The sequence below is a fragment of the Mustela nivalis genome (assembly GCF_964662115.1).
Source record: "Mustela nivalis genome assembly, chromosome: 8".
Lineage (NCBI taxonomy): Eukaryota > Metazoa > Chordata > Mammalia > Carnivora > Mustelidae > Mustela > Mustela nivalis.
In genome coordinates this window covers 36,042,504-36,069,733 of record NC_139027.1, presented here as the reverse complement: position 1 = coordinate 36,069,733, position 27,230 = coordinate 36,042,504, and the positions used below count along the sequence as shown (strand labels likewise).

General features: G+C 36.9%; 1 protein-coding gene across 12 annotated transcripts in view; it reads left to right on the top strand.

Annotated features, from left to right (window-relative positions):
- ANAPC1 (anaphase promoting complex subunit 1) overlaps nucleotides 1-27,230 on the top strand; it is a 102,069-nt gene that overhangs the window by 61,161 nt on the left and 13,678 nt on the right. For all 12 annotated transcript variants that reach the window (XM_082743402.1, XM_082743406.1, XM_082743411.1 and 9 more), the window contains 16 exons: nucleotides 559-650; nucleotides 2,436-2,570; nucleotides 2,751-2,833; nucleotides 3,748-3,826; nucleotides 4,541-4,615; nucleotides 9,365-9,441; nucleotides 10,188-10,278; nucleotides 10,367-10,420; nucleotides 11,311-11,504; nucleotides 16,229-16,315; nucleotides 18,819-18,936; nucleotides 19,821-19,898; nucleotides 20,253-20,320; nucleotides 21,980-22,118; nucleotides 24,341-24,427; nucleotides 25,814-25,909. In XM_082743402.1, coding sequence (XP_082599528.1) covers nucleotides 559-650; nucleotides 2,436-2,570; nucleotides 2,751-2,833; nucleotides 3,748-3,826; nucleotides 4,541-4,615; nucleotides 9,365-9,441; nucleotides 10,188-10,278; nucleotides 10,367-10,420; nucleotides 11,311-11,504; nucleotides 16,229-16,315; nucleotides 18,819-18,936; nucleotides 19,821-19,898; nucleotides 20,253-20,320; nucleotides 21,980-22,118; nucleotides 24,341-24,427; nucleotides 25,814-25,909 — 1,553 coding nt within the window. The remainder of the gene's footprint in view (nucleotides 1-558; nucleotides 651-2,435; nucleotides 2,571-2,750; nucleotides 2,834-3,747; nucleotides 3,827-4,540; nucleotides 4,616-9,364; nucleotides 9,442-10,187; nucleotides 10,279-10,366; nucleotides 10,421-11,310; nucleotides 11,505-16,228; nucleotides 16,316-18,818; nucleotides 18,937-19,820; nucleotides 19,899-20,252; nucleotides 20,321-21,979; nucleotides 22,119-24,340; nucleotides 24,428-25,813; nucleotides 25,910-27,230) is intronic.

Below are 27,230 nucleotides of genomic sequence, written 5' to 3'. Positions count from 1 at the left end.
TTTCCCCTGGAACATTAGTTTTACTTTAATAATGGAGAACATGTGAACACATCCTTTTTATACTAAACCACTTAAAATGTTTAAAAATAAAACAGATTTTTATATTTTAAGACAAAACAAGAAATACCTTACATGTAAAGATATATATTTATATGAGATCTCAAAGACTCCCTGATGTATCAGTTGACTTTTCCTTTTATTGAGATAACTTTTAGAAATATGGTATTAAGTCATTATCTTCTATTCTCATTTTTTCTCATATGTATGTACTTGGAAGTGGTCAAGTAGTTTTTTTTTTCTTTAATAAAACCCAAGGTTTCATAGTGTATAAAAGTCACTCCTTTCAAATTGATACATTAAAAGACCCATCTTGAGCTTTACATTGTAGTAAACCAACAGTTGTGCATATCATCTGTGATAATGTCATATCTTTCTGAGTGGGGTTATATTGAATCCATGGTTCTTATGCAACTTACTAGAAAGCTAACTCTAAAACTTATGATAGAATTTTAAGAGGCCAGGAGGCCAGCTTGAACTGTGTTATTTTCTATTTTATAGGACGGCCCCCTGGTCCTGAAATGGAATACTGCACCGACAGGGAGTCTTATTCTTTAGCTGCTGGCTTGGCCTTGGGCATGGTTTGCTTGGGGGTAAGCATTCTCTGTGCCTTCACATGCTTCATTTATGATGTCTGCATGTTGAGACAAATGATCTTGACACTTAACTCTGAACACCACTCTGCCTTACTGTGACTTAACCTGATTCTCAGCTCTTTTTTCTTTTTTTCTTTCTGGATATTTTTCAAAGTGCTGGATTTGGAAATGGAGAGAATTTGAAGTGAAGAGTGGGGCTCTAAGGTTTTTATTCCCCTGGCTTAGATGTCAGTGTTCATGAATGAACCAAGGGAATGAACTGTCTTGAAGAATTAAAGACGCAAGATGAAGTGATAGCCCCTCAGACAGAAAAAAGAAAATTATATATGATCAGGATAAGTGTCTATAGTAGTTTCTAGAGATAAACTATGTCCTTTTGACATCTTGGTATTCACTGGGATCTCATTATGTTGTCACCATAGTATTTGCTTTGCGACAGAATGCAGTATGACTTTGTTCCATCTTTAAACACATCCATGAGACATAGTATAGAATTATCGGAAACGTTTGATCAAATTGACTGTGTCACCTGAAATGTGGGTTCTTAAGAACCACCAATACTGATTTATACCGAAACTGAATTCTAAAAAGAAAGTTCAAAATAACATGGAGGACATGGGGAGATGGAGAGAAGGGAATTGAGGGAAATTGGAAGGGGAAGTGAACCGTGAGAGACTATGGACTCTGAAAAACAACCTGAGGGTCTTGAAGGGGTGGGGAGTGGGAGGTTGGGGGAACAAGGTAGTGGGTCTTAGGGAGGGCACGTATTGCATGGAGCACTGGGTGTGGTGCAAAAACAATGAACGCTGTTACGCTGAAAAGAAATTAAAAAAAAAAGAAAGAAAGTTCACTGTTAGGTTTTTGATTCTTCACATTTGACACATGAATAAAGAAGCAGATGGTATAATGGAAAAGCCGCATACTGGAAACTGGGACCTTGATTTGGTTCTGACCAGTGAGTCATGTCCTTTAACTACAGTATTGTCTAGTGGTTAAGCAACTCCATGGATTGTTTTATATCCTTGTTTATACCCAACCCTGCCAGGTACTAGCTCTGTAACCTTGGGCTCTATGTGTGCCTCACTTTCCTCATCTGTAAAATAGTAGCCATTTGGTAGAATTGTCATATTAAGTAAGTTAATCCATTTAAACACACAGAATAGTACCTGAAACAGTGTTCAATAAGTTTATTATTATACTTATTATTGCTGAAATAGTTTGTAGGTACAATAATGAAAGAACTCAGATATTCAGAGTTCAAGTTTCATTTACACACCTCATATATTGTTTTTTATTAGTATAATTAACTGTATTTTGAAGCCTTTATTTTGTGATATGAAAGTATTAAACATATAAGTTTGTCATTTTTTTTTTTTTTAAGATTTTTTATTTCAGAGGGAGAGAAACCATGTGCACTAGCAACGTTCAGGGGGAGGGACAGAGGGAGAGGGAAAAAGAGAATCTCCAGCAGACTCCCTGCTGAGTGAGCATGGAGCCCAGCCTGGGGCTTGGTCTCACAACCCTGAGATCATGACCTGAGCCAAAATCAAGAGTCGAACGCTCAACCTACTGAGCCATCCAGGCATCCTGAAGTATAGTAATTCTTAATGTGAATAATTAAGAGCTTGTTTGAATGTTAAGTCTTGAGTAATAGTTATTTTAATTTAAAAAACCCAAAATACCTTGTTTGAAGTTAGTTCATTCTTTTATTTGCCATGTGTGTGTGTTATGAGTCTTATTCCATAAGATTTCCTTTCATATGTTTGTTATCTCATTTTCCAGCATGGCAGTAATTTGATAGGTATGTCTGATCTCAATGTGCCTGAGCAGCTTTATCAGTACATGGTTGGAGGTCATAGGCGCTTTCAAGCAGGAATGCACAGGGAGAAGCATAAATCTCCAAGTTATCAAATCAAAGTAAGTTCAAAATAAAGCAACATCAAAATTCTGAAAGCTAAGAAGTTAATTTGAAAATAGTAATTTTCTTACCAACATTTGTAAATCTGTTAATTTTAAGCATAGGCTAGTATGCAGAAGAATTTGTAATAATTCAGAACTTTTTTACATAAATAAACATTTTTTTTTTTTTTTTAATAGGAAGGAGATACCATAAATGTGGATGTAACTTGTCCAGGTGCCACTCTTGCTTTGGCCATGATCTACTTAAAAACCAATAACAGGTATCACATTCCCCCACTTCACCCCTTGCTATGATAGTGTGACTTCTTTTATGACCGCAGTAGTAAAAATAAATTATTTAATGTATTTATTTTCCTTATACTAGATTAACTTGATTTTGATTCTCTCCAATACTCAAGTTCCACAGATTTTTATCTAGAAACAGTATATTTTGCTATTTTAATCTTTGATAATATAGTTGCTAATTTTTATTGATTTTTGTTTTGTAGTTGATGTCACAACTAGAAAATACCCAAATACCCAAAATACCCTTCATTAATTATGCATGTTATTTGAAGATTGGTTAAACCAGAATCACTTAGCATTATTCTATTCTTGGTTACTATGTATAAAAATGATTTCTGTTTAGTTCAAGAACTTGCCTAATAATCATACCAGCTTCCTTCCCAACTCCCAATAATTAGGGCTGGACACATAAAAGTAGACTTTTGGCATTTATTTTTTTTATATTTTATTTAGAAGAGTAAGTTAGGTAGGAGACATTAAACTATGTTTTATGTTTTAAGTCTTTTAAGTTAAAAAATGTTCTGAGATTCAAGAATTTTTTCAGCATTGTGAATTTCCCCATTAGAAAAAGTGAATGTATGTAAACTAACAAAATGGTTAAAAACAGGTATTTATTCATCTATTTTGGTGACTGTGTATGTTAGTGCTTTCTTGGTAATGGAGATATTTCAGTGAACAAAAAGAAAAGCTGAAAAATTCTGTTTTCATAAAGCATATGTTGTCATAGGACAGGCATTTATCCATGACAAATGCTGTATTAGAGGGTATGAAGTACTATGAAAAGCAAATATGGTAATGGATGGAGTGGGGGTTTCTCGAGTGTCTTGGGGTTCCTTAACTTTTTTTCTCTAGTTGAGCAATAATACCTCCTGATACCCTCCACCAACAGATCGATTGCAGATTGGCTTCGCGCTCCTGACACCATGTATCTGCTGGACTTCGTGAAGCCAGAATTCCTCTTGCTTCGGGTATGGCACTTCGTCATTTTTTATTTCTGCTAACATGAGGAGTCTATTTGTGCTTCTCAAGTTTAGCTCGTGAATATAAATGTTTCTGCAGGGGAGGCTTTTGCTATTAATCCATCATCTAGATGTAATTGGTAGTAATCTTTTAAAATTTCCCAAAGTAACTTGTAGGAATGCCAGGAAACACAACCATACTGCTATATAATACTAAGAGTTAACATTTCAACTTCTTACTTGATTCAACAAGCAGTAAGTGGCTGGGGCTGCTTTATTTTACGTTCTTTCATTATTAAGGATGCAGCATTACTATTTAGGGTATAATTAGTGACAGTAACTATTTGGCATAATTGCCTACATTTTTCCCTTTATTCTTTAATGTTTCAACTTGTATGTTTTTAGCCCATGAAAGCTTTTAAGTTGTATAGACAGTGCTAAGATTCCCTGTGATTTTTCTTTTATGAAGCGAGTGTTTAAAAATTCTTTAAACTTTGGTAACAGTTAATTCAATTTAGGGTTTTTTGTGTGTTAAAATTTAAATCTTCAATTTATTTTAATTTATTTTAATGAGTTTAGCTTAGGTTGATATTTTGTACCGTTTTTCAAATTGTACAATTTTTCAAATTGCCTTCAGTTAGGAACTGATTTTTAATATGATCATTGTTATAAAATCTATGAACTTTGTCTGCTCTAATTGATTTTATCTGTTACATTTTTAAGACACTTGCTCGATGCCTGATTCTGTGGGATGATATTTTACCAAATTCCAAGTGGGTTGATAGCAATGTTCCTCAGGTGAGTATATATAATAAATATTGTTATATCTTTAATAGTGTAAATTATGATTTCTTGTGGGGTTTTACAAAACCCTGTAAAATACTTATTTTTAATAAAGGCAATATTGATAATTACAGTATCTCTTGAAAACATGGGACCTTTTGGTTTAAGGTTGTGTGCTGACCAGATCACAGTCTTCTGTTTTGTCCCCAGATCCTGAGAAATTGTAGTATTAAAAATTAAGTATACCAAAGTACCCTAAAAAAGTATTTTGACCTTTTTATCCTCATTAAGCTGCCCTCTATAGCACAAACCAGGACCTGTCCTCAGTCCAGAAGCCATGAAAGAGGAAACTTACCAAGTGGTTTTCCTGTCTTCCAAGTGTCACCTCTCCTCTAGAAACTGCTTGCTTTTGTTTGATCTCTAGTGCATTTAGGTCAAGGATTGGGGAACCATGGCCCACCTATTTTTATAAGTAAAGTTTTTTCAGAATGCAGCCATGTCATTCATTTACTTATTAGGTATAGCTGTTTTTGTGTTAAATCAGGAGTTGCTTTAGATACTATATGATTTACAACCCAGAAATGTTTACTCTTTGGCCCTTCAAGGAAAGGTTTGCTGACTCCTGCCATAATAGTTAATTTTTATAATAGTTAATTTTTGTATTTTGCCTAGAGTTTATGCTTGTTTCCTTTTTTTTTTTTTTTTAAGATTTTATTTATTTATTTGACAGAGATCACAAGTAGGCAAAGAGGCAGGCAGAGAGAGAGGGGGAAGCAGGCTCCCTGCTGAGCAGAGAGCCTGATGTGGGACTCGATGCCAGGACGCTGAGATTCTGACCTGAGCCAAACGCAGTGGCTTAATCCACTGAGCCACCCTTGTGCCCCTATACTTGTTTTCTTTTTATTTTTTAATTTTTATTTTTTAGTTTTATTTTTAAGATTTTTATTTATTTATTTGACAGACAGAGATCACAAGTAGGCAGAGAGGCAGGCAGAGAGAGAGTGGGAAGCAGGCTCCCTGCTGAGTAGAGAGCCCGGTTTGGGGTTAGATCCTAGGATCTAGCCTGGTGGGATCATGACCCTGGGATCATGACCCTAGCTGAAGGTAGAGGCTTAACCCACTGAGCCATCTAGGCGCCCACCCACACTTGTTTTCTGCAAGAGAGTCAGTCTGATAGTTTATTCATCCATTACCTAAACTCCTAGATTTATTTCTATTTGTTTAGAAAACTTTACTTATAAAAATAGGTGGGCCATGGTTCCCCAATCCTTGACCTAAATGCACTAGAGATCAAACAAAAGCAAGCAGCTTCTAGGGGAGAGGTGACACTTCTAGTTTGTTAGTGAGAAACAGGTGAGGAGGAGTTGTTTTAATTGACTCAGCCATTTGTCAGCCAAAATTTTAACTCCTAGTACATCTGAATATCAGAGATGTCAGTTCTTTCTGAAAGTGCCATTTAAAATCTATATTGTAGGATAAAATTAAACTTTTTTCCCCATTGCTTCATTTAGTGCATATTTGTTGATCTTCTTTAAATGAACTCTATAAATGTTAAACTCTAGGCTACATTTAACATGGATCTGACATGTGGACTGTCCTCAAGAAACGCTAATAAATTTACAAAATTTAGTTTACAAAGTTAAAGCTATACACAAAATAACTGTATTCCAGAACAGAAAGTGAAAATCCATGCCAGAGTTCTCTTTTTAACTTTTGTGGAAATGTGGCCCTTGGACTTTGAATACATAGTTATCTTTCTCACATTTCTTTTACTTCAGACTCAATATTTTAAAGTTTGGCCTTTTTATATCAGGGATCCTCAAATACATGTTAACAAATTCCCAGTTACGTTCATTGATACTTTTCGTCACTCTCCACTTTCTCCTAGTTTTCACCTATTCTTTTCACTGATTCTGTAGCAGGGCCTCTTTTAGGATACAACCTAGTGTCAAAAGATGTCTTTAAAAAGTCACTTTGTAAATGGCTTTTTTTTTTCTTTTAAGATTTTATTTATTTGACACAGAGAGAGAGATCACAAGTAGGCAGAAAGGCAGGCAAAGGGAGAGGAGGAAGCAGGCCCCTGCTGAGCAGAGAGCCCGATGTGGGCCTCGATCCCAGGACCCTGAGATCATAACCTGAGCTGAAAGCAGAGGCTTACACTGAACCACCCATGCCCCAAACTGCTTTTTTTGTTTGTTTGGACTTAAAGCACATCTAAAATAACAATAACTACATCTTCATATCACTTTTTCCTTCATCACAAGCTTTACTCTACAACTTATGTTATGCTCCTAGGCAGTGTTGTACTGTGAGTTGCTCAGGTATTGCCCTCTGTGCATGGGTGGGAACAGTGTGCTCTTTCTATTATCAGTATGTCTTTGCATCCATAAGACTGTGAACTCCTCAAAGTCAGCTGCTGTGTGTGTCCCTTCTTTCCCTCCTAGCAACTAGCACTTAGTAGCAAGAGCTACTGTGACACTGTTACAGTTAGACTGAAAGAAGGCAGACCATGGCACTAGACTAGACTAGAGTCACCCAGCTAGTCAGAGCTGGGGTAAAATGGAAACTAGCTATTAGGACCTCAGATCTTAAGAGTTTTGCATTGTACTCTCTACAAGGAAGAGGAGTTTGTTCATTTCCTGTATGCCTTACCTTGCCTTTAAAGGACTACATTTCTCCCTTTGATTACTCCTTATATTTTTTATTTAAAAAAAAAAAAAAAACTTCCAGAGACCATAGGAAAGATGACAAGGACCAGATTGAGGAGGGGTTCTCCCTCTCCTCCCCCAATTATTTATAACCCAAGTTCTTAGTGATGCTTTTTAATGGTTTATGATCAAGTATAGTGTTAGAATACCTAGCTTAATGATGATGATGGTGATGACGATGATAACAGCTAACACTTAAGACTTAGGCATTAATTTTAAGAGCTTTGAGTAGATTAAGTCTTCTAATTCTCAAAGGAACTTAGAAGGTAGGCACTTAAATTGTGCTCATTTTACAGACAAGACACAGAGCAGTCAAGAAAATTGCTCATAGTCACAGAACTAGTGTGGGCCCTGCTGAATCTAGGCCTTAAACTCCAGTTTTAAAGACAAAAGGAGCTTATAAATGCCTGCTGTGAAAATAGAAATATTCCATTCCTATATGATATAATAGACACTTTATATAAATGTTATAATTAGGTTATTTATATGTATATAAATTACTCACGTTGGAGTTATAGCAGTTTTTTAGAATGTCAGTCAATTTCTGAGTAAGTAACATTCAAAATTAAAAGTTAAGTCTGAAGAGGAAGGAAGAAAGATGGAATTAGTTATCAGCCTATATTACACAGCCAGCATAATTGCTTATCTCACTGAGATTATCAGAGAGAAAAAGGTATTTTAAGTTTTTTGATTTGGTGATGTTCAGTACATAAAAAGATTGTATCAAGGGCACATGGGGTGGCTTACTTGGTTAAGCGACTGCCTTTGGCTCAGGTCATGATCCTCGAGTCCCAGAATCGAGTCCCGCTTCAGGCTCCCTGCTCAGCAGGGAGTCTCCTTCTCCCTCTGACCCTCCACCCTCTTGTGCTCTCTCACTCTCTCTCTCTCTCAAATAAATAAATAAAATCTTGATTTGTATACTTTTTTTTTTTTAAAGATTTTATTTGAGAGAGAAAGAGAGGGAGCACAAGTGGTGGGCAGAGGTAGTGGGAGAAGCAGACTTCCCTCAGAGCAGGGAGACTGATATGGGGCTTGATCCCAGGACCTGAGACCAGGGCCTGGGCCGAAGGCAGGCGCTTAACCAACTGAGCCACCTAGGCGCCCCTAAATAAAATCTTAAAAAAAAAAAAGATTGTATCGTTAGTGAGTTTACAATATTTATTGGTTTATTATAGAAAGCATCCTGAAATGTTACTCTCCTAAGCAGTCTTTGAAAAGATTATAAGAATAATTTTCAAAATTTAATTTAAAGTTAATTAAATGATTTAATTGAGTAATTTAAATCAAATTTAAATCTGATAAAGTTGTTTACTAAAACTATAAGGAAAGGGATGTGTTTCTTAAAAGTAGTTAAAGATTAATATATCTATGGTTTAGTTTAGCTTAGGTAATTTAGTGACTAACCTTACTCTGGTAGGCATAAGGCTAGAAATACCTCATGAATAAGAAGTATATATTTCTGATTCGAGTTCTTTCCAGTTGCTTTTTACCTTCTTCCCACTGCTTTCTCATATCCTTGCTCCAGCCCTATTCTCCAGTAATCTTTGCATTTCACTTCACTGCTGTGAAGTATTACATCAGCCTGTTACTGACTCAGAATACACTTCAGTCCTCCAGTTCATATGCATTCAGTCCTAATCAGTTATTGTTGGGTCTATCTTAGATTGGAAGTTGGATTGCATTCAATGTGATTAAAATATATGTCTTTGAATGAAATGGCTTACTTTATGTAATATGACCATGAAAAGCAGTTATGTTCTTCTTTTTTTTCTTTTCTTTCTTTCTTTTTTTTTTTTTTTTTGGTGAAGGGGCCTGTGGGGCAGGGCAGAGGGAGAGGGAGAAAGAATCAGAAGGAGGCTTCACGCCTAGTGCAGACCTCTTTGTGGGGCTTGATATCACAACCCTGAGATCATGACCTGAGCTGAAATCAAGAGTCAGATGGTTAACCAGCTGAGCCACCCAGGTGCCCCAAAAAGCACAATGTTATTTTTCAAATCATGTAATATTTGTAACTTGAATATTAATGTCCAGGTATTCTTGCTTTCTTTCTTAACAGATTATAAGAGAAAATAGTATCTCTCTCAGTGAAATTGAACTTCCTTGCTCAGAAGATTTGAATTTGGAAACTTTATCGTAAGTCAGGAAATATGTAAATCAAATGAGCTATTATAGAATCTCTCATAAATAAATAGAAATATACTGTGTGGGAGAAGTACTTGATTTGAGTAATTCTGAATCCCCTATGTTTCTAACCATTACTTACCAGATGCTCACAGAGTTAATTTTTTCTTTGTTTTTTGTTTAGGTCTCTGAAGTGTAGAGCTTTTGCCCTCAGAAAACAATATCAGAGATTTAGCTTGTACATAGTCCTCATTTATCCATTTCATTAAAAATATTGGCAGTTATTTATTTTATTTTTTTTTTAAGATTTTATTTATTTATTTGACAGAGAGAGATCACAAGTAGGCAGAGAGGAGGCAGGCAGAGAGAGAGAGGAGGAAGCAGGCTCCCTGCCGAGCAGAGAGCCCGATGCGGGACTCAATCCCATGACCCTGAGATCATGACCTGAGCTGAAGGCAGCGGCTTAACCCACTGAGCCACCCAGGCGCCCCTTGGCAGTTATTTTTAAAAATTGTCTTCTTTGCTGTGTGTGAAACATGCAGTCAAGAGGCATACTTTATCAGTAAGGGCTACATGGTCCTTCTGCTGAAGAAATTCACTGATGGAGTAGAGGCACAGTTGAGCATTCCCTGAAGAGTGTAAACTAGTTTTGAAAACAGGAATATTTATTATTTTTATCCCCAGAAAATAGTAATAATGAATTTTAAAGCAAAATAAAGGTAGTATTAAATATTAAATTTCTTGTAATCTGTTTTCAGGCAAGCACATGTCTACATCATTGCAGGAGCCTGTTTGTCTCTGGGTTTTCGATTTGCTGGCTCAGAAAACTTATCAGCATTTAACTGTTTGGTAAGAAGTATCTTAGTTTATTCTCTTTGTTTAAACAAAGTGTTAATAGGCTTCTTTTAACCTCAGATTTTTTCTTTTGTTTTTCCAGCATAAATTTGCAAAAGATTTTATGACTTATTTGTCTGCACCTAATGCTTCTGTAGTAAGTCTTTTTAATGATCATTCTCCTTGGGAATAAAACTGAACTTGAAAAAATTTACTGGTAACTTAGTTACTTATGGATTGTTAAGTATCTCTGCAGTTTGTTGAGTATGGGAGATTTGAAGTTTTGGCTCATCTTTGTATTTGTGGTCTGGGGTATTAATTAGGTGAGAGTATGCTGACTCTTGAAGGATATGCAGGTCTCTAATTCTTGTGATATCAAAAACCGTATCTTTTATGGATTCTCATACCCTATGGCAGGGATCTCAGGACTGAATATTGGTAACTGTTTTTTTTTTGGTAACTGCTTTTTAAAAAGAAAGTTAGTCCTTAGTAAAAACGCAATTCCTTTTGAGGCATTCCTACTCTAATAACAGGAGATTGTCAGATTTTCCTGATAAAAACCACACAGATTTCTGCAACATTATAATATGAGAAAACTAGAAAATCAAAAAATCTGAAAATAGGTAAATTTGATTATGGTGTATCCAGACATTGTTATACAATGGAGCTATCATACTCGTGCTCTAAGAATTTTTTATGAGTAAAGATAGGTTACATATAATAGATTTAAAAAGTGAAAAATATGTGTAGTGATATCTCAGTTTAATTAAAAAAAAATTCATAGATACAAGCAAAGATTTGAGGAAAGGCCAAAATATTTATGGCAGTTTTCTTTGGGTGTTAGTATTCTAAGAAATTGTTATTTCCTTTTTGATACTTTATTTTCTGACTTTTCTACGTTGAACTTAAATTTCATAATCAGAGAAAATTTTTGTTTTTACAGATATTTTTAAAGTTGTAAATATTTGTAGTCTCATGATGGCCAATTTAGTTTTGATAATAAATGTAATGCAACAGTTACAGTATGTCATCTTTTTGCATTTCCAGACCGGTCCTTACAACCTAGAAACCTGCCTAAGTGTGGTGCTTCTGTCTCTTGCCATGGTAATGGCTGGCTCGGGGAACCTAAAGGTTTTACAGCTTTGTCGCTTCTTACACATGAAAACAGGTGGTGAAATGAACTATGGTTTCCACTTAGCCCATCACATGGCCCTTGGACTTCTCTTTCTGGGAGGAGGAAGGTAAGTGAATATATATTTTTTCTTCAATGAATGTATCTCATGAATAAGATCTGTAAGAGTGAGTTATTTTGGTTTTGAAGATACTTGAAAAAAATTTTTTTTTTAAAGATTTTATTTATTTGACAGAGAGAGACATAGCGAGAAAGGGAACAGAAGCAGGCTTCTCTCTGAGCAGGGAGCCTGATGCGGGCCTTGATCATGCAGGCCTGGGATCATGACTTGAACCAAAGGCAGGTGCTTAACAACTGAGCAACCCAGGTGCCCCAATACTTGAAAATTTTTGATCCTGACTGGCTGTTAGCATATTGAGGAGCATTAATATACCTTAAAAGGGCTTTTTGTTTGTTTGTAGTTTAACCATCAATTATACCTTACTTAATAGAGTTATCATCCTTGCTCTATATTTGCAGAAGAGTCAGTACTCATTTCTTCAGCGTGTCACCTCTTGTTCCCCACTGTTTAGTGACTTTGCCTTTCTACTGAACTGCTCTCTCATAAAGGTTGTGAACACTATCAGTCATCAGGTCCTATGAGAGTTTCTTGGTTTTCCCCTTATTTGCTCTTTTCAGTATCTGTCATTCCTGACCACCTCATCTTTTTGTAAGACTTCCCCAGAATACCTATCTCTACCCCTGCTGTGCCTCTCCTGTTAACTATTACTTCACTTCTACCCAGAGGTAATCACTATTTAGTCTCCTAACACCTTAGACTGGCTTTGCCTGTTTTTGAAATTCAAGTGGAATCATACACTGTGTGTTATATCATACTTAGAGTGGACCCTTGACCAGCATGGGTTTGAACTGTGCATGTCCACTTACACACAATTGTTTTGGTTAAATAAAGTACAGTGCTGTAAATATATTTTGTCTTCCTTATGATTTTTCTAATATTTTCTTTTCTGTAGCTTTATTTTAAGAGTACAGATTATAGTATGTATGTTCAAAATATGTATATGTTTATCCACTTTTATCTACTTTCAGTCAACAGTAGGCTGTTAGTTAAGCTTTGGGGAAGTTATAAGTTATTCATGGACTTTTTTGACTATGCAGGGTTGTTGGTACCTCTAACCCTCACATTGTTCAGGGGTCAACTGTACTTCTTTGGCTAAACCTTTTGAGAATTGCCCATGTTGCATGGAGCAATGTTATATTCATAATTCTGTGCTGTTGAATTCCATTGTCTGATTAAACCACAGTTCTCAATCTACTCTGCTCTTGATGGATGTGTTGTTTCTAGTTTGGGGCTGTTATAAATATTCTTGTACATGTCTTTGATTTTGTTATATGTAAGTCTGTGCGTGGATCTGTGCAGATATATGTATGTATGCTTAACTTCTGTAGATAATGCCATCAGTGCTCCAAATATACCCATCAGTGTTGTATACCGTTCTAGTTGTTCCCTGTTCTTCCCAACACTAGTTTTATTGGGTAGTCTTTTTGATTTTGCCATCTGGTAGTAGTTGTGGTTTTAATTTCCATTTCTCTGAATAATGATATTTAGTACCTTTTATATTTTTAATGGTTAATTGGAAATATCCTTTTGTAATACCTAAATCTCCTGCTACCCATTTTCATTGGCTTATTTATTTAAAAATCTTATTTGTGGTGGGGCGCCTGGGTGGCTCTGTCAGTTAAGCATCTGGCTTCAGCTCAGGTTGTGGTTCCACAGTTTTGGGATCGAGCCCCAGATCGGGCTCCCTGCTCAACGGAGCCTGCTTCTCCCTCTCCCTCTGCTTGTTGCTCTCCCTGCTTGTGCTCTCTCTCTCTGTCAGATAAATAAAATCTTAAATTTATTTGTGGTAATATGCATATACATTAAAATTTATCTTCTTAATCATTTCTGAATGTACAGTAGTAGTAGTTAAGTGTATTCACCAATCGCCAGAACTTTTTCACCTTGCGGAACTGAAGTTCTGTCCCGCTTAAACAACAGCTCCTCATTCCCTCCTTCCTCTAGCCCCTGACAGCCTCTGTTCTATTCTCTGCTTCTGTTCATCTGACTATTCTGTATGGGTTTATCATTATGATCCTGAATCCTCTGTCACTCTTACGTGTTGTACTTACCTTCTGCTGTGTGGTTCACCTTTTTGGTGTCTTTTGATGAACAGTTGTTAACATTTTTCTTTTATGGTTTGTACTTTTTTGTCCTTTGGATAAAATATTTCCTTACCCCTCTCCCCCAAATGAAGATACTCTATTTTCTACAAGTTTTTTAGCTTTTCAAAAATTCACATTTGGATATAAAATCTACCTGTACTTGATTTTTCTATAAAATTTTTTTTAAAGATTTAATTCATTTATTTGACAGAGAGAGAGAGAGACAGACACAGAGCACAAGCAGGGGGAGCAGCAGAAGGAGAGGGAGAAGCAGGCTTTCCCCTGAGCCGGGAACCTGATGTGGGGCTCAATCCTAGGACACTGAGATCATGATCTGAGTTGAAGGCAGATACTTAAGGTGGCGATCCAGGGGCCCATCTATGTGATTTTTTGATAATTGATGCCGCACTATTACTGAAAAATTTATCCTTTCTCCACGGTTCTGCAATACCATTTTTATTATAAATTAAATGTCCATATATATACATTTATTTCTGGGCCATTCTGTTCATCTGGTCTATTTATCCATACTTGCACCAATACCACAGCCTTAGTGCTTGTAGTTCTGTAGTAAGTCTTGATGTCAGGGAGAATGAATCTTCCGAACTGGGATTTCTTCTTCAAAAGTGTGTTTTTCTGTTTGAATTTTTATATAAATATTGGAATTTGTTTATGATTTTCCACACTAAATAACCCGATAAAATATTGACGAGAATTGCATTGAGCCTATATATTGGTTTGGGAGAAATTGAAATCTGTTATACTATTGAGTCTTTCAGTGTATTGTTTCATTTATTTAGCTTTAGTGTGTGTAACCTTGGCCAACTGATAAAATTTCTACGAGTCATATAGGTTTATTTTCCTCTCTTCTGTAAGACTGAATTAAACATTGGAGCTCACCTTTCTAGAAGTATAAAAGGTAAAGATTGTCAGAAAGAGTGCTTTCCCTTTTAACAGGTTTTGTAGAATTTTTCTTTCTCTAATTGTTTAGAATTAAGAATAGTTAAAAAAAACGTACTGTGAAAATACTTATTTTATGATCTTTTAAGATTTTATTTATTTGACAGAGAGAGGGTACAAGCAAGGGTAGCAGCAGGGAGAGGGAGAAGTAGGCTCCTGCTGAGCAGAGAGCCCAATGTGGGGCTTCATCCCAGGACCCTGGGATCATGACCTGAGCCAAAGGCAGAAGATTAATTGACTGAGCCACCCAGGTGCCTCTTATTTTAGGATTTTTGAAAATTTATTTACCTTTCAAAGTAAACCCCTGCATCTCTTGTTCTCTTATTCATTCTTTCAAATTTTAATTCCAGTGTAGTCTTATTCAATGTTAATCTTTCATTGTTTCACACTGTGACCCTACTTGCTCTGCTTTCATATTGAGTAAATTTTCTCCCACTCTGCTCTGCTTTTCTAATGATTTGTGGTCTTTAAATGGTTATGTGTACTTAGTGACAACATTTAAATTTCTCATTGCATAGCCACATCCTGTGTTTAATCTCAAAATTTCTAACATTAATATCTAAAATTATCTTTGGCTTTTGGTTTTGTCAAAATGGTAACGAGACAAAGGCCTATTTTATGCACATGTGAAAATGGATATATTTTCTTACTTAGATTTTGAAATATCTTCTTCCTAATTCATTAAATATATGTATATATGATAAGTGCTGTGTTCTTACTTGATGCCTAAATTATTAAAATGATAAATACTTGGGGATATATATGTGTATGTGTGCATGTGAATGTATATAATGAAATGTATATTGATTATCTGCAACAGTGGCTTTATGTGATGTCCAGTACCATCTTTACTTCAACATTTTTGTAAAATGTTTGTAAGAATAAAAATATTCTTATAAAACAAAACCATTGTAAGAAAAACTTTAGAACTTTAGAGTAATCTGCCTGTTGGCCATGTAGAGTTTGAGCAGCAGTAAAATAACATAAGGAAAATCTCAAAAGATTTTATTAAGAGTATGTGGCTTTTATAAAAATAAGTTTATCACAGTGATAAGAACAGAACTGTTTATACTTGGAGTTCTGTACATACCTCCTTATTGTCATGTCTTCATTCATGACTTTCAGTATCTGTAATCTCTAGGATTGCATTCATGGTCCTCACTATTGTGATATTTTCGGTTGAAAAACCATGTTTACTAATTCAGGTTTTGAAAGTTAACATCTGTGGAATGTTTCTTCCGCTTTTAATAGTAGATAATCTTAAAATGGCTTAAAGACTCACTGAAGGGGTGTCTGGGTGGCTTGGGGCCCCTGGGTGGCTCAGTGGGTTAAAGCCTCTGCCTTTTGCTTAGGTCATGATCTCAAGGTCCTGGGATCGAGCCCCACATCAGGTTCTCTGCTCAGCAGGGAGCCTGCTTCCTCCCTCTCTCTGCCTGCTTGTGATCTCTCTCTCTCTCTCTGTCAAATAAATAAATAAATAAATAATTTTTTTTTTAAAAAAGACTCACTGAAAAGTGAGATGTTCATAGCACTGGCACACTAGTATCTATCAAAGCATTTCATCAGTGGGCCTTGCTAGAGTACCCCAATTATCGCATTCTCAAGAAGGCCTTGGAAGTTTACGCAGTGTATTTAATAACGTTTTTCCCTCCTGCATTTGTTTCACAGGTACTCTTTGAGTACATCAAACTCTTCCATTGCTGCTCTCCTCTGTGCCCTTTATCCGCACTTCCCGGCTCACAGCACTGACAATCGGTGAGTCTGATGATTGTGTCCTCAGTGGGATCTTCCATAAGGTCTCCAAGGGGTAATTTGATGGTGCTTTGGTTGCATGGACTCATTTCCAAATTAATTTGTTTTCTTCTTGGACTTAGTTACCTTCCTGACTAAATCTTCTAAAATGTATCTCCAAATATTAGACCAAAAGAGAACTTTGGACATCTGATGGACTGATGGATCCATCTTCCACCATTCTTTAATCAGTAGAACTGCTCTGAACCCAGAAGTGGGCCAGACAGGGTTACCTTTAGGGAAAAATTAATCAAACAAAAGATAGTAGCCAACAGAAGCAAGATGATGTATTTTATATCATAATTGTTTAATTCTAAGAGAGAAATTGGTCTGATTTAGTGGCAGTGTCTATATGAAATTCCATTTTACCCTCTTTCACATTAATGCTGAGAAGTTTTGTATAAATGAAATAAAAGGGACATGAAAAGCAAAATGCAGCAAAGAATCAGAGATAACTTATAAGTGGCAGTGAGCCCTAGAACCTCAAGCACGTAGGCAAGGAGTGATTGTACAGAAGCTCTGCATTTGAGAGCACAGACAGCCTTCAGCAGTGCAGTCTCTCTGGCAGTTTCAGGCATAGCTGATTCCTGCTGCATATGGAGGAGGGGGAAAAAATAGTTCTTATGTTCTTGTGACATCCGAGGTGACCAGTGTGTTTGGCTCATCTCTCAAGAGACGCATCAAGAATTGGAGCACTAATGTAGTAACTGAGCTGTCATGCTCTAGTGTAACATTGTTTAAAATAGTAATAATAAATGAAAGTTAGCTGTTTTATAAAAGTGGCCTGATCTGACGTCCAAACTCTGATGATAGGTGGAGCACAAGCATGTTCTTGTTAAATTATTGCAGCTCTGACAAGTGGTCTCTTGCTTGTCAATCAATTTAGGAAAAACTTTTTGAGTTGCTAATGTCAGTAATTAGTGGTTAGAGTACAACAAGGAGTCTCACTTCCCTATTGCTGGGAGAATTGTTTGGTTTAGCTATTTTAAACAAAGCTGTTTGGTGATAAGCACCAAGAACCTTTATGTAACTGATAAATACCTTTGTTTTCTTCCTGGCCTTGATTGCTTTTAATTTTTTCTTTTTTAAACAAGAACATATCTACACATTTATTTATTTATTTATTTATTTATTTTCCAGTAAGGTTAAATCCTTGAGGGGTACAGCATCACGCAGATTCTGTGGCCAATGACTTGAACAGGAAGGTGGCTTTGGAATTAGGCACGAACCATGCCACTGTTTCCATGAGCATGAATTACTTTTTCCCAGATTACTCTGGTTTTGTTCAGTTTACCACCAGGATTAACTGTGTCATTCTTTGCTTTGTATATATAAACATATCTCTTGCCTAGATAGAATTCAGTTTCATTTCAAGCATAAACACTTTCAATTTTAAGAGCTATGTGCTGCCTCTGGTTTCAAAGACCCTGCTTATAGCCAGCAAAAATGGCCTTGGACCACAGCCTTCATTTGTCATTATAGGAGTCCTCTTCTCAATAGGCCCCACTTACTTGCACCCAGAGTTTAGCAGCAGGAGCCCCCCTCTGCTTTTAATTCTGATTAATTTATAGGAAAGGGTAGGTTTGGGTGGGAGGAGAGAGGCTATTGCTGTAACTTAAATTTAAAAGGAAAAATTTGAAGTCTCATTTGATCCTTTTACGGCATCTTAAAATCTAAAAATGTTTGGTGTCTAAATGCTAAAAAATAGAGGAGTGCCTGGGTGGCTCAGTCCATTAAGCGTTCGCCTTCAGCTCAGGTTGTGATCCTGGAGTCCTGGGATTGAGCCCTGTGTCAGGCTTCTTGCTCAGTCTCTCTGTCCCTCTGCCATTCCCCCTGCTTGTTCTCTCCTGTTCTCTCTCTCTCTCTCTCTCAAATAAAATCTTTATAAATAAATAAATAAATAAATAAATGCTAAAAAATAAATGGTAGTTAAAAAAATTTTTTTTTGAAAACCTAGAAAAGCATCATAATCTCCCCCATTAGTTTTCGGTGTCCTGGATCCCAGGTGTGTGTGTATATTTGTGTATAAGGGTGCATGCGTAGACGAGCTTTCCTTCTCCCTACCAGCCCTTACGCCAGAAAAACAAAGACCTAGAAATAAGTCCCTTGGAAGGTAAAAAGGTGCCTATGCAGGTCATTAAAGGATTATTTGAGAACTGATTTTATAAGTGATGATTTTTTCAGTAAATATTTTCATGTTAAGGTAATTTTTACCTCATCTATAAAACCTTGTAACTATGAAAATGCAAGTAAAGAATTCTTGAGTTAAGGATCATGCATCTATAATTTTTCAGAGAATCTCTTCGTTAGTTTTTAATTGAATCTTGTCATCTTCCTAAATTTAGGACCGCTGTCATGGGAAGATAACAACCCCAGCTTCTGTCAGGGTTCAGTGTCGGCAGCAATGGGGTGGAGAGCCCACACTGTCTCAGCAGCGTTACCTCCTGTCTGTGTTTTCTGTGAACAGATACCATCTGCAGGCTCTGCGGCATCTGTATGTGCTGGCTGCGGAACCAAGGCTCCTGGTACCCGTGGATGTGGACACAAACATGCCCTGCTATGCCCTTTTAGAAGTTACCTATAAGGTCATTCTCTCCTTTCATTTATCTGTAGTTTTGTTACCACTCATACATCTTTGGAGGTCAAAATATTTCAGAACTGTTGTCCTTTAAAAGACGACAGAGTGAATTAATCTCTTATAAAAACTGAAGCTTCTAAAGTTCTTGTACATCCTGTCAGGCCATTCAGGCTCACTTGTAGTTTAGAAGGGTAATAGTGTAGAAGTCATCAGCTGCTCTTCTGTCCCAGAGTCTAGAGTTTGAAAATGTCCTTGTTCACAAGTTTGAGTTAGAACTATTCTAGATCTGTTTGTAGAGTGTATTTGATGAGAGATCTTTGATTTAGATACACACATTGTAAATCATGTGTATCCTTCCTTCATTCAGAATATTATTAAGTACCTTCTGTGCATCAAACTATGCAAAGGCTCTGGGGTATAAAAATTACATCTTTGTATTCCTTAAGGACCTGCTGTCCATTAGGTAGCCAGGCATGGATGCAGTAAGAGTAGTGCATGGGGGTATATGTAAAATGCAGGGGAGCAGAAGAGAAATGTCCCCTCCAGCTGTTGAGGGCTGAGGAAGTTGTCCTGGTAGACACAGTGTTGGGCTGAGGTTTGCCAGCCGAGCAAAGGCATGTTCCCAGAAGACGACATGTGTGTAAACCCAGAGGCTTCAGAAGCACAGATCTTCTGAACTGCTAGTATGTGAAGTGGTATAAGGTGATGCGGGCCTTCCAAAGGATTGTACACTTAGCCCTTAAGACTTGATACAACGAGCATTTTATGCCATCTGGCCATCTGTATAGAAACGGTGGGGAAAGAGAAGTACGGAGTGGATGGAGATCTTTCTTCTTTGTAGCTTCCCCTAACTACATAGTGAATTGTGGCTGTTCTTTTACTTCTGTAAAGGGTACTCAGTGGTATGAACAAACCAAAGAAGAATTGATGGCTCCTACCCTTCTTCCAGAACTCCACCTGTTAAAGCAGGTGAGTGGGATTTGATTTAGGGGGATCTGTGCAAGATGCTAATTCAGCCACATCAGTGTGCATCAGAGGTAACTGAGATGAAGCCTCTGCTTTCTCAGTGTTCTGTAGGAAATAGGAAAGCAGCCCTGGGAGTAATTATCATGAACAGAGATGGTCTTTACTTGCAGATCTTTACTGAGAGGTTAGATGGCCATAGAATTTGATTCACATACATTTTGTGTAGTAATGAAGCTTGTTAACTTTTCAGTGTCTCTTTCCGGCTTATTTTACTTCCTCTGAGAAATGTGGGTTTCATTTTGCCACAGTAGCACCTCTTTAGTGTTTGATTGATTGTGTTCACATTTATCTTGGCAGATTAAAGTAAAAGGCCCACGATACTGGGAACTGCTCATAGATTTAAGCAAGGGAACACAACACTTGAAGTAAGTATACTGAATTTCTTAGATGTGTCTGTGAAGTGAATAGAAGTAAATGGGAAGGTAGAAATTGCAGATTATTATCTAGGATGGTTCCTTGTCATTCTTTGATCTCATGCAGGACAATAGAGTATATATTGAATAAAGTCTGTAACTTTGAAATGGAGTTTATATTAGAAAATGAGTTTTCGTTTTTTTTTTTTTTTTTAAGATTTTATTTATTTATTTGGCACAGGGGTTGGGGAGAGCAAGCACAAGCAGGGGGAACAGCAGGCAGAGGGAGAAGCAGGCTCCCCACTAAGCAAGGAGCCCGATGTGGGGCTCGATCCCAGGACCTTGGGATCATGACCCGAGCTGAAGGCAGATGCTTAATCGACTGAGCCACCCAGGTGCCCAAGTTTTAGTTTAGAAGACACCCTAAGTAGTTAATTATATTTATTTATCGAGAAGCTTGTAGTGACCTAAGTTGGTACAGAATTGGAATTGGAGCAGTAATAAAAGATAATCAGTGTAAAAAAGTGAGGCTGGGGGGTGGTGCCTGAGTGGCTCAGTAGGTTTAGTGTCTGCTTTTAGCTCAGGTCATGATCCCCAGGTCCTGGAATTAGGCCCCGCATTGGGTTCCCTGCTTAGCGGGAAATCTGCTTCTCCCTTTCCCTCTGCCTGCCGCTCCCCCTGCTTGTGTTTTTTTTTTTTTTTCTCTCTCTCTCTTTTTCTCTGTCAAATGAATAAAATCTTGAAAAAAAAAAAAAAGGAAGAAAGTAAGATGGGAAAAAAAAAAAAGGCTGGCATGTATGTCCATCTACAAAGAGAACGTTGTAACAATTGATATTTGCCAGACCACATCTTGGATATTTTTATTACTGTTTTGTTGAATTGTTCTTACAAAATTAAGATTATGATAGATAACTTTTGAGTGGAAATAGCCATATACAAGTAATTACTTTAATGAACAGAGTGTAATTTTATACCTTGAGTAGGGTAAATTAAGTCTTTAAATTTCTAGAAAGTTTAATAAGCCCATAACAGTTTGGTTTGAGAGGGTTGGGGGGTGGGGGAGGGGGTAACAGGGCGATGCGTGTTAAGGACGGCATGTGTTATGATGAGCACTTGTGTTGTGTTACACGCAATTAATGAATCATTGAACACTACATCAAAAACTAGTGATGTACTATACAGTGACTAACAGAACATATTAAAATAAATTAATTAATTAAAAAAAGAATTTTATAGTTTGGTCCCAATTTATATTTCCCTTAAACTACATATGATGGCTGTTTTCTCTATTGTTCTTTTTAGATTTGCAGCATCATTTTTTTTCTGCTGCTAACCAATCAATAGATATCTAGTCCTTCCAGAGGATAGAGGATAAAGGGAATATGGAGAAATGTTAGATAAAATATTGCCTTTGAAGCACACACTTGAGCAGGCAGAGCATGAACTAAGTTCTGTGAACTTAGATACCAAAGAGTAGTAGAACTTTATTTTGGCTTTCTCATAGGGACTGATTTAATTTTAGATACAGTAAATATTCATATGCCCTACTGGAAAATGATGAAGGCTTCATCTCATGTGAACATGATGTTGGGAGACACTATGTTTCCAGCTGAGAACTACAAATAATACCTCACATAAAATTCATTCTTGTTTTTTTTCTTTTCCCCCCAGATCAATCCTTTCTAAGGATGGAGTTCTGTATGTTAAGCTCAGAGCAGGTCAGCTCTCCTACAAGGAAGATCCAATGGGGTGGCAAAGTTTGTTGGCCCAGACAGTGGCCAACAGGAACTCTGAGGCTCGGGCTTTCAAGGTAGTATTGACTGGTTAAAAACTGAAGAATGAGTTAGAATAATTACAAATTCCACTAGCCCACTCAAAACATGTACTTCTGTGGTAACATTTATGGTACCATTTGGTTGAATCTGCTCTCTCATGACTGCAGATTATAAAGACTGAATGACCTTGGATCTGTTTCTTGTTTTATGTAGCAACTACAGTAAAATATGGGCCATCTGCCAGGACTCTAAGGATGACTTACATTCAGTAGGGACAGTATATCTTTTTAAATTTATTTTTTAGTTAACATGTAATGTATTATTTGCCCCAGGGATACAGGTCTGTGTATTGTCAGGCTTACACGCTTCACAGCACTCACCATAGCACATACCCTCCCCAGTGTCCATAACCCAACGCCCAGGTCAGTATATCTTAACACTATAAAAAAGTTTAGTAATTTTACTTACTAATCTTCAAATCTGTTAAGATTTGTTTAATTCATGGCAGAAATAGTTAAAGATTTTTACAAGGTAGTGATAATTAGTATTTTTTTAAACCCCCCATTTGTTGGTTAAATCTTGGTGAGGCTAAAAGGATGACAGGTTTATTTTATCAGTTTGCTTTATTATTCTCATAGTACTTGAGTGCTAATTTAAGAGTATTTCAAATGAAAAAGCAGTTAAAGTAAGAGTGTATGAAACAATCTCATCCCTATCGTGGTCAGTACGTATTTTACTCTATACTTAAGAAGTTAAATATGTTCTACACACTAGAAGTGTGTTCCACAGGGACATCTGGGTGGCTCAGTCAGTTAAGCGTCTGCTGGGGTCATGATCTGGGAGTCCTGGGATTGAGTCCTGCATCAGGCTCCCTGCTCAGTGGGGAGTCTGCTTCTCCCTCCCTCTGCCTGCTTGCCCTGCTTATGAGCTCTCTCTCTCTCTATCACAAATACATAAATAAGATCTTTTAAAAAAAAAAAAATGTGTTCCATAAACTAACATTAAAATTTCTCAGTTTAAGTATAGTTTTCAGGAATTTAATGAGCAAATGTGCTCTTGCTGAAGATACATCAAGTCGCAGTATAAAGTGGTCAGAGCCCCTAGAGGGTGGCGGTAGAGGCAAAAATGTGGCTGGTGGACTGGCTAAGTGGTCGGCAGGGGACTAAATTAGCCACCTTTGTTTTTCAACATAAGGAGATAGCATTTATTTTAATTTAACTCATATTTCGTTTTAGACCAGTTACTTACAACTGAGCCTTTATAATAGTTCCCAGTAGATTTAGTTGACATTAATGAATTTTGTTGGGCAGTATTTGATAGGATATCTATGAAATAGTTCTGAAGGACTTTTGGATATGGTTTAACTTAAGCTCTCTTGCTTGTATAAATTAGAGCCCATCTCAAAGACCCTAATCTAATTTGTAAAGAAAATAGAAAAGTTTATACTTGATTTTGAATTGGGAAATTCTGTAAAGATTAAAAGGCATCTCAATTCCCTGCTTCAAGGGAATTCAGAAGCAAAACGTAAACACCTCAGTGGAAAATTGTAATACCTTTGTATTCCATATATTCCATATTCCATTTTCTTGAACCTTGAGTGTTAATCTCTTTTTTTTCCATTTTTTTTTTAATTGTGGAAAGTATACACAAAATTTGTTGTTATAACCCCCTAAGTGTATAGTTCAGTGATATTAAGTCCATTCATATTGTTCTGCAGTCATTAGCCACCATCCATCTGTAGGACTCTTTCATCTTGTAAAACTGAACCTCTGCACCCATTCAACAGCCTGCTCGCAGCCCCAGGTGCCCACCATTCTGCTTTCTGTCTCTGAATTTGATTATTCTAGGATCCTCATACAAGTGGAATCCATACAGTGTTTAGCTTTTAGTGAGTGGATTGTGTGGTAGTCTTTTTGCCTTACCTTATCAGTTTCAGTTCTAGTTTCTTATTTGTTTTTCAGTTAATGAGGGAGAGGGGAAAGCCTTTTGGGGGCAGGTTGTATAAGAAAGACCTGTTTATTATTGGCCTTTTGAGAAGTCAGTAGCTTATGTTTGGCTTACGTGAAAAAGCGTCTTGTAACTTCTCAGCGGAACAGGTTGGTGAAGCTACAGCAAATTTGTACAGCCTTGGGCTTTATGTTTTCACATTGTGTGAAAACAGTGAGGTAGTTTTCTTACAACTGCATATACTACAATTTGAGCAATAAGGAAAATAACCTCTGATATTTCACATTTGTGCTGTTGTTTATTTTTTCAGCCAGAAACAATTTCAGCATTTACTTCTGATCCAGCACTTCTGTCATTTGCCGAATATTTCTGCAAACCAACTGTGAACATGGGTCAGGTATGTATCATGTTTTACTTAGCTACAACTTATTGTAGGCTACAACTTATTATTAATCTGTGAGCAACACCAAAAAACTCAGGTACATTGGATAATTTTTGCTTGGCAAATACAGATTTTTCATAGTCTTTTTTTTTTTTTTTTTTAAGATCTTATTTATTTGACAAAGAGAAAGCAGGAGTGCATAAACAGGAGGAGCAGCAGAGGGAGAGGGAGAAGCAGGCTTCCCGCTGAGCAGGGAGCCCGACACAGGGCTCTATCCCAGGCCCCTGGGATCATGACTCGAGCTGAAGTCAGTTGCTCAACCAACTGAGTCACCTAGGTGCCCCAGATTTTTTGTAGTCTTAAATTATTAAATTTGGTAACTCCCTACCTTGATAGAAGAAATAACTTAAGGTTTCTAAGGCATTAATTTCAATAGGTGATATTTTCTTATGTGCCTTCTTGCACTGATTGATATTTTCATTGTTTACAGTCTCTTATTTTTACATAATTTTATTATTTGTTTCCTTGCATTTTATAGCTTTTTTCTCTTGGTCATAAAACTTGTTCTCTTCAGGATTCAAAGGGTGCCCAGTAGATCTTTTATTTAATCCAAAGCTTGAATGCAGTTATTTGATATCTGGGATTGAGGGCCTGTTGCCTATAAGTGTTAGCTCTGGGAAAATTTTTTAGCCTCTCCAAAATGCAGTTTCCTTGTTTCTAAAAGTGGGATTATGATAGAACTTACCTTCCATTGTTGTTTTGATGGTTAAGTGAGATAATTGTAACCCCTTTAACTTACTGAATCTTGACTATTAGACACTTTGTTCAGTATTTTATGTAGTTTTCTTATGGATTCTGACTCTGAGGGTAGGTACTTTATCATTCCAGGTTTGCAGATGAGGAAACTGCCACTCAGCTAGCACATGCCTAAGATCGCACCCCTAGTAAGGGCTGGGCAAGCATTCAAGGCTGCAGGTCTCTGATGAAAGTCCGTGCCTGGCCTTTAGCCCAACTGGTTTTGGTTGTGCTGCCTCCTCCATACCTGTTCTGCTCGGTGTTTTTAGTGCATCTTTGTGGATGCTGGGTTTTCTTTCTGGATCTTGCTCTTGCCAGCCTAATCCAAGGCATGTCTCTGCAGTGTCTTGTCAGCTCATTTTACTGCAGCCAATACTTCCTCTCCTCACAGCACTTATAGCCCTAACTGTCCCTTCAGACTTAATTTTACTACATTTGATTGATGTTTAGTGTTGCATTCACTATGCTTTTATAAAGAGATAGTTGTTTTACCCTATGTATTATTGACTGTTTGAGCTTAAGAAGGGCCATGTCGTTTTTCTACAACGTTGAATTGATTTTGGAATATACATTGATGTGCTACAAAAAGTTTCTAATTTTCCACAGAAACAGGAAATTCTGGATCTGTTTTCTTCAGTACTGTATGAATGTGTTACTCAGGAGACCCCAGAGATGCTGCCTGCATACATAGCAATGGATCAGGTATGGTTCAAAAACCAGTTCCAATTCTGATGACATTTATACTGTATTTTAATTAACATACTGAACAGTGAGATAAGGTTCCCTGTGTGTCCATCATTTTTGGTTTCTCATTGCTTTAGTGATTCAAAAAAGGAAACCCTATAAAACTTAAAAGCTTTACTTATGACAAAAAAAAGCTTAGAATTTATGATGCCAGGAACTCTAGGGTTCCCAGTCTCCCCTTTTTTCTCTTCCTTTGACTATCAGGGGAAGACTACGTTCCCTGCCTTTCTCCCCTAGCATCCTTCTCTTGCTTCCTTCCTGCAAAGTCTCTTCATGGAAAAGAAATGCAAATGAGCAGTAAGTGAACAAACAGTACTCTAGTGATGGCAGTAATGTGAAATTATGCTTGTGTGATTAAGCATGCAAGAGGTTATAGTATTAGTATGTAGGGATTTAGGAAGCTGGAGTTCATTTTTAAATTTCTTTTATTTTATTGCTGTTTTAAAAGAGCCTAAAAGTGGTAATGCAGAAAATGATGCTTAACTGCTTCCCTAAAGGATCAGGCCAACTTATTCACTTTGGGTTATTAGTAATACACAAGACTTTTTAATAGTATCAGACCCAAAATTGCAGTTAAGCTTAGCCAGTAGTTTTCTAACTGGGCTTAAATTTATAGAGTAATTTTCAGAATACAGATCTTTAAGTCCCGTTCTGTATCATCTACTGAAACAGAATTTTCTGGGATGAGGTCCAGATACGTGATTCTTAAAGAATTCTTTAAGTGAATGTGACACGGTGAGTTCACAGATAAGCATGTGGGATTCAGTGTCTAAATGCAAAGGAAGAAATCTCTAATGGCAAAATAGTCTTTATTGAAAAGTAGGAAATGACACTTAGGAAGGAGAGAATTTCCCAAAACCTGAAAATTACATTCTGTCAAGTTATATTCTTAAAAGGCAAGTTTTAACCAGATAGGCCCAGAATGGCATTATTGTCTGGTATCCATCCACATTTTTTAATTGGAAAGTATGATTTTGTGATGTCCACACTAACACTATTTGTCACAGGGCTCTCTATATAGCAGTTAAATAATGAGTTTTGTTTTTCTTTTGTTGGCCGAAAGTGTTCCCTTTTTATGCTCTGAACCTTTATCCCTTCACAGTCATGGGCAGGTGTCTACAGAAGAACATCCCTGCTGGTTGCAGCCATGGTGATTTTGCAGATGGGTCCCAAGAACAGTATTATTAGTAGTATTATTTTGCCTTCTGACCCCTGGGTTCCCTGGCCAAGTCATTGTACTCTACTTGGGTTTCCCAGAAGTGATGGCAGTAGACCTAGC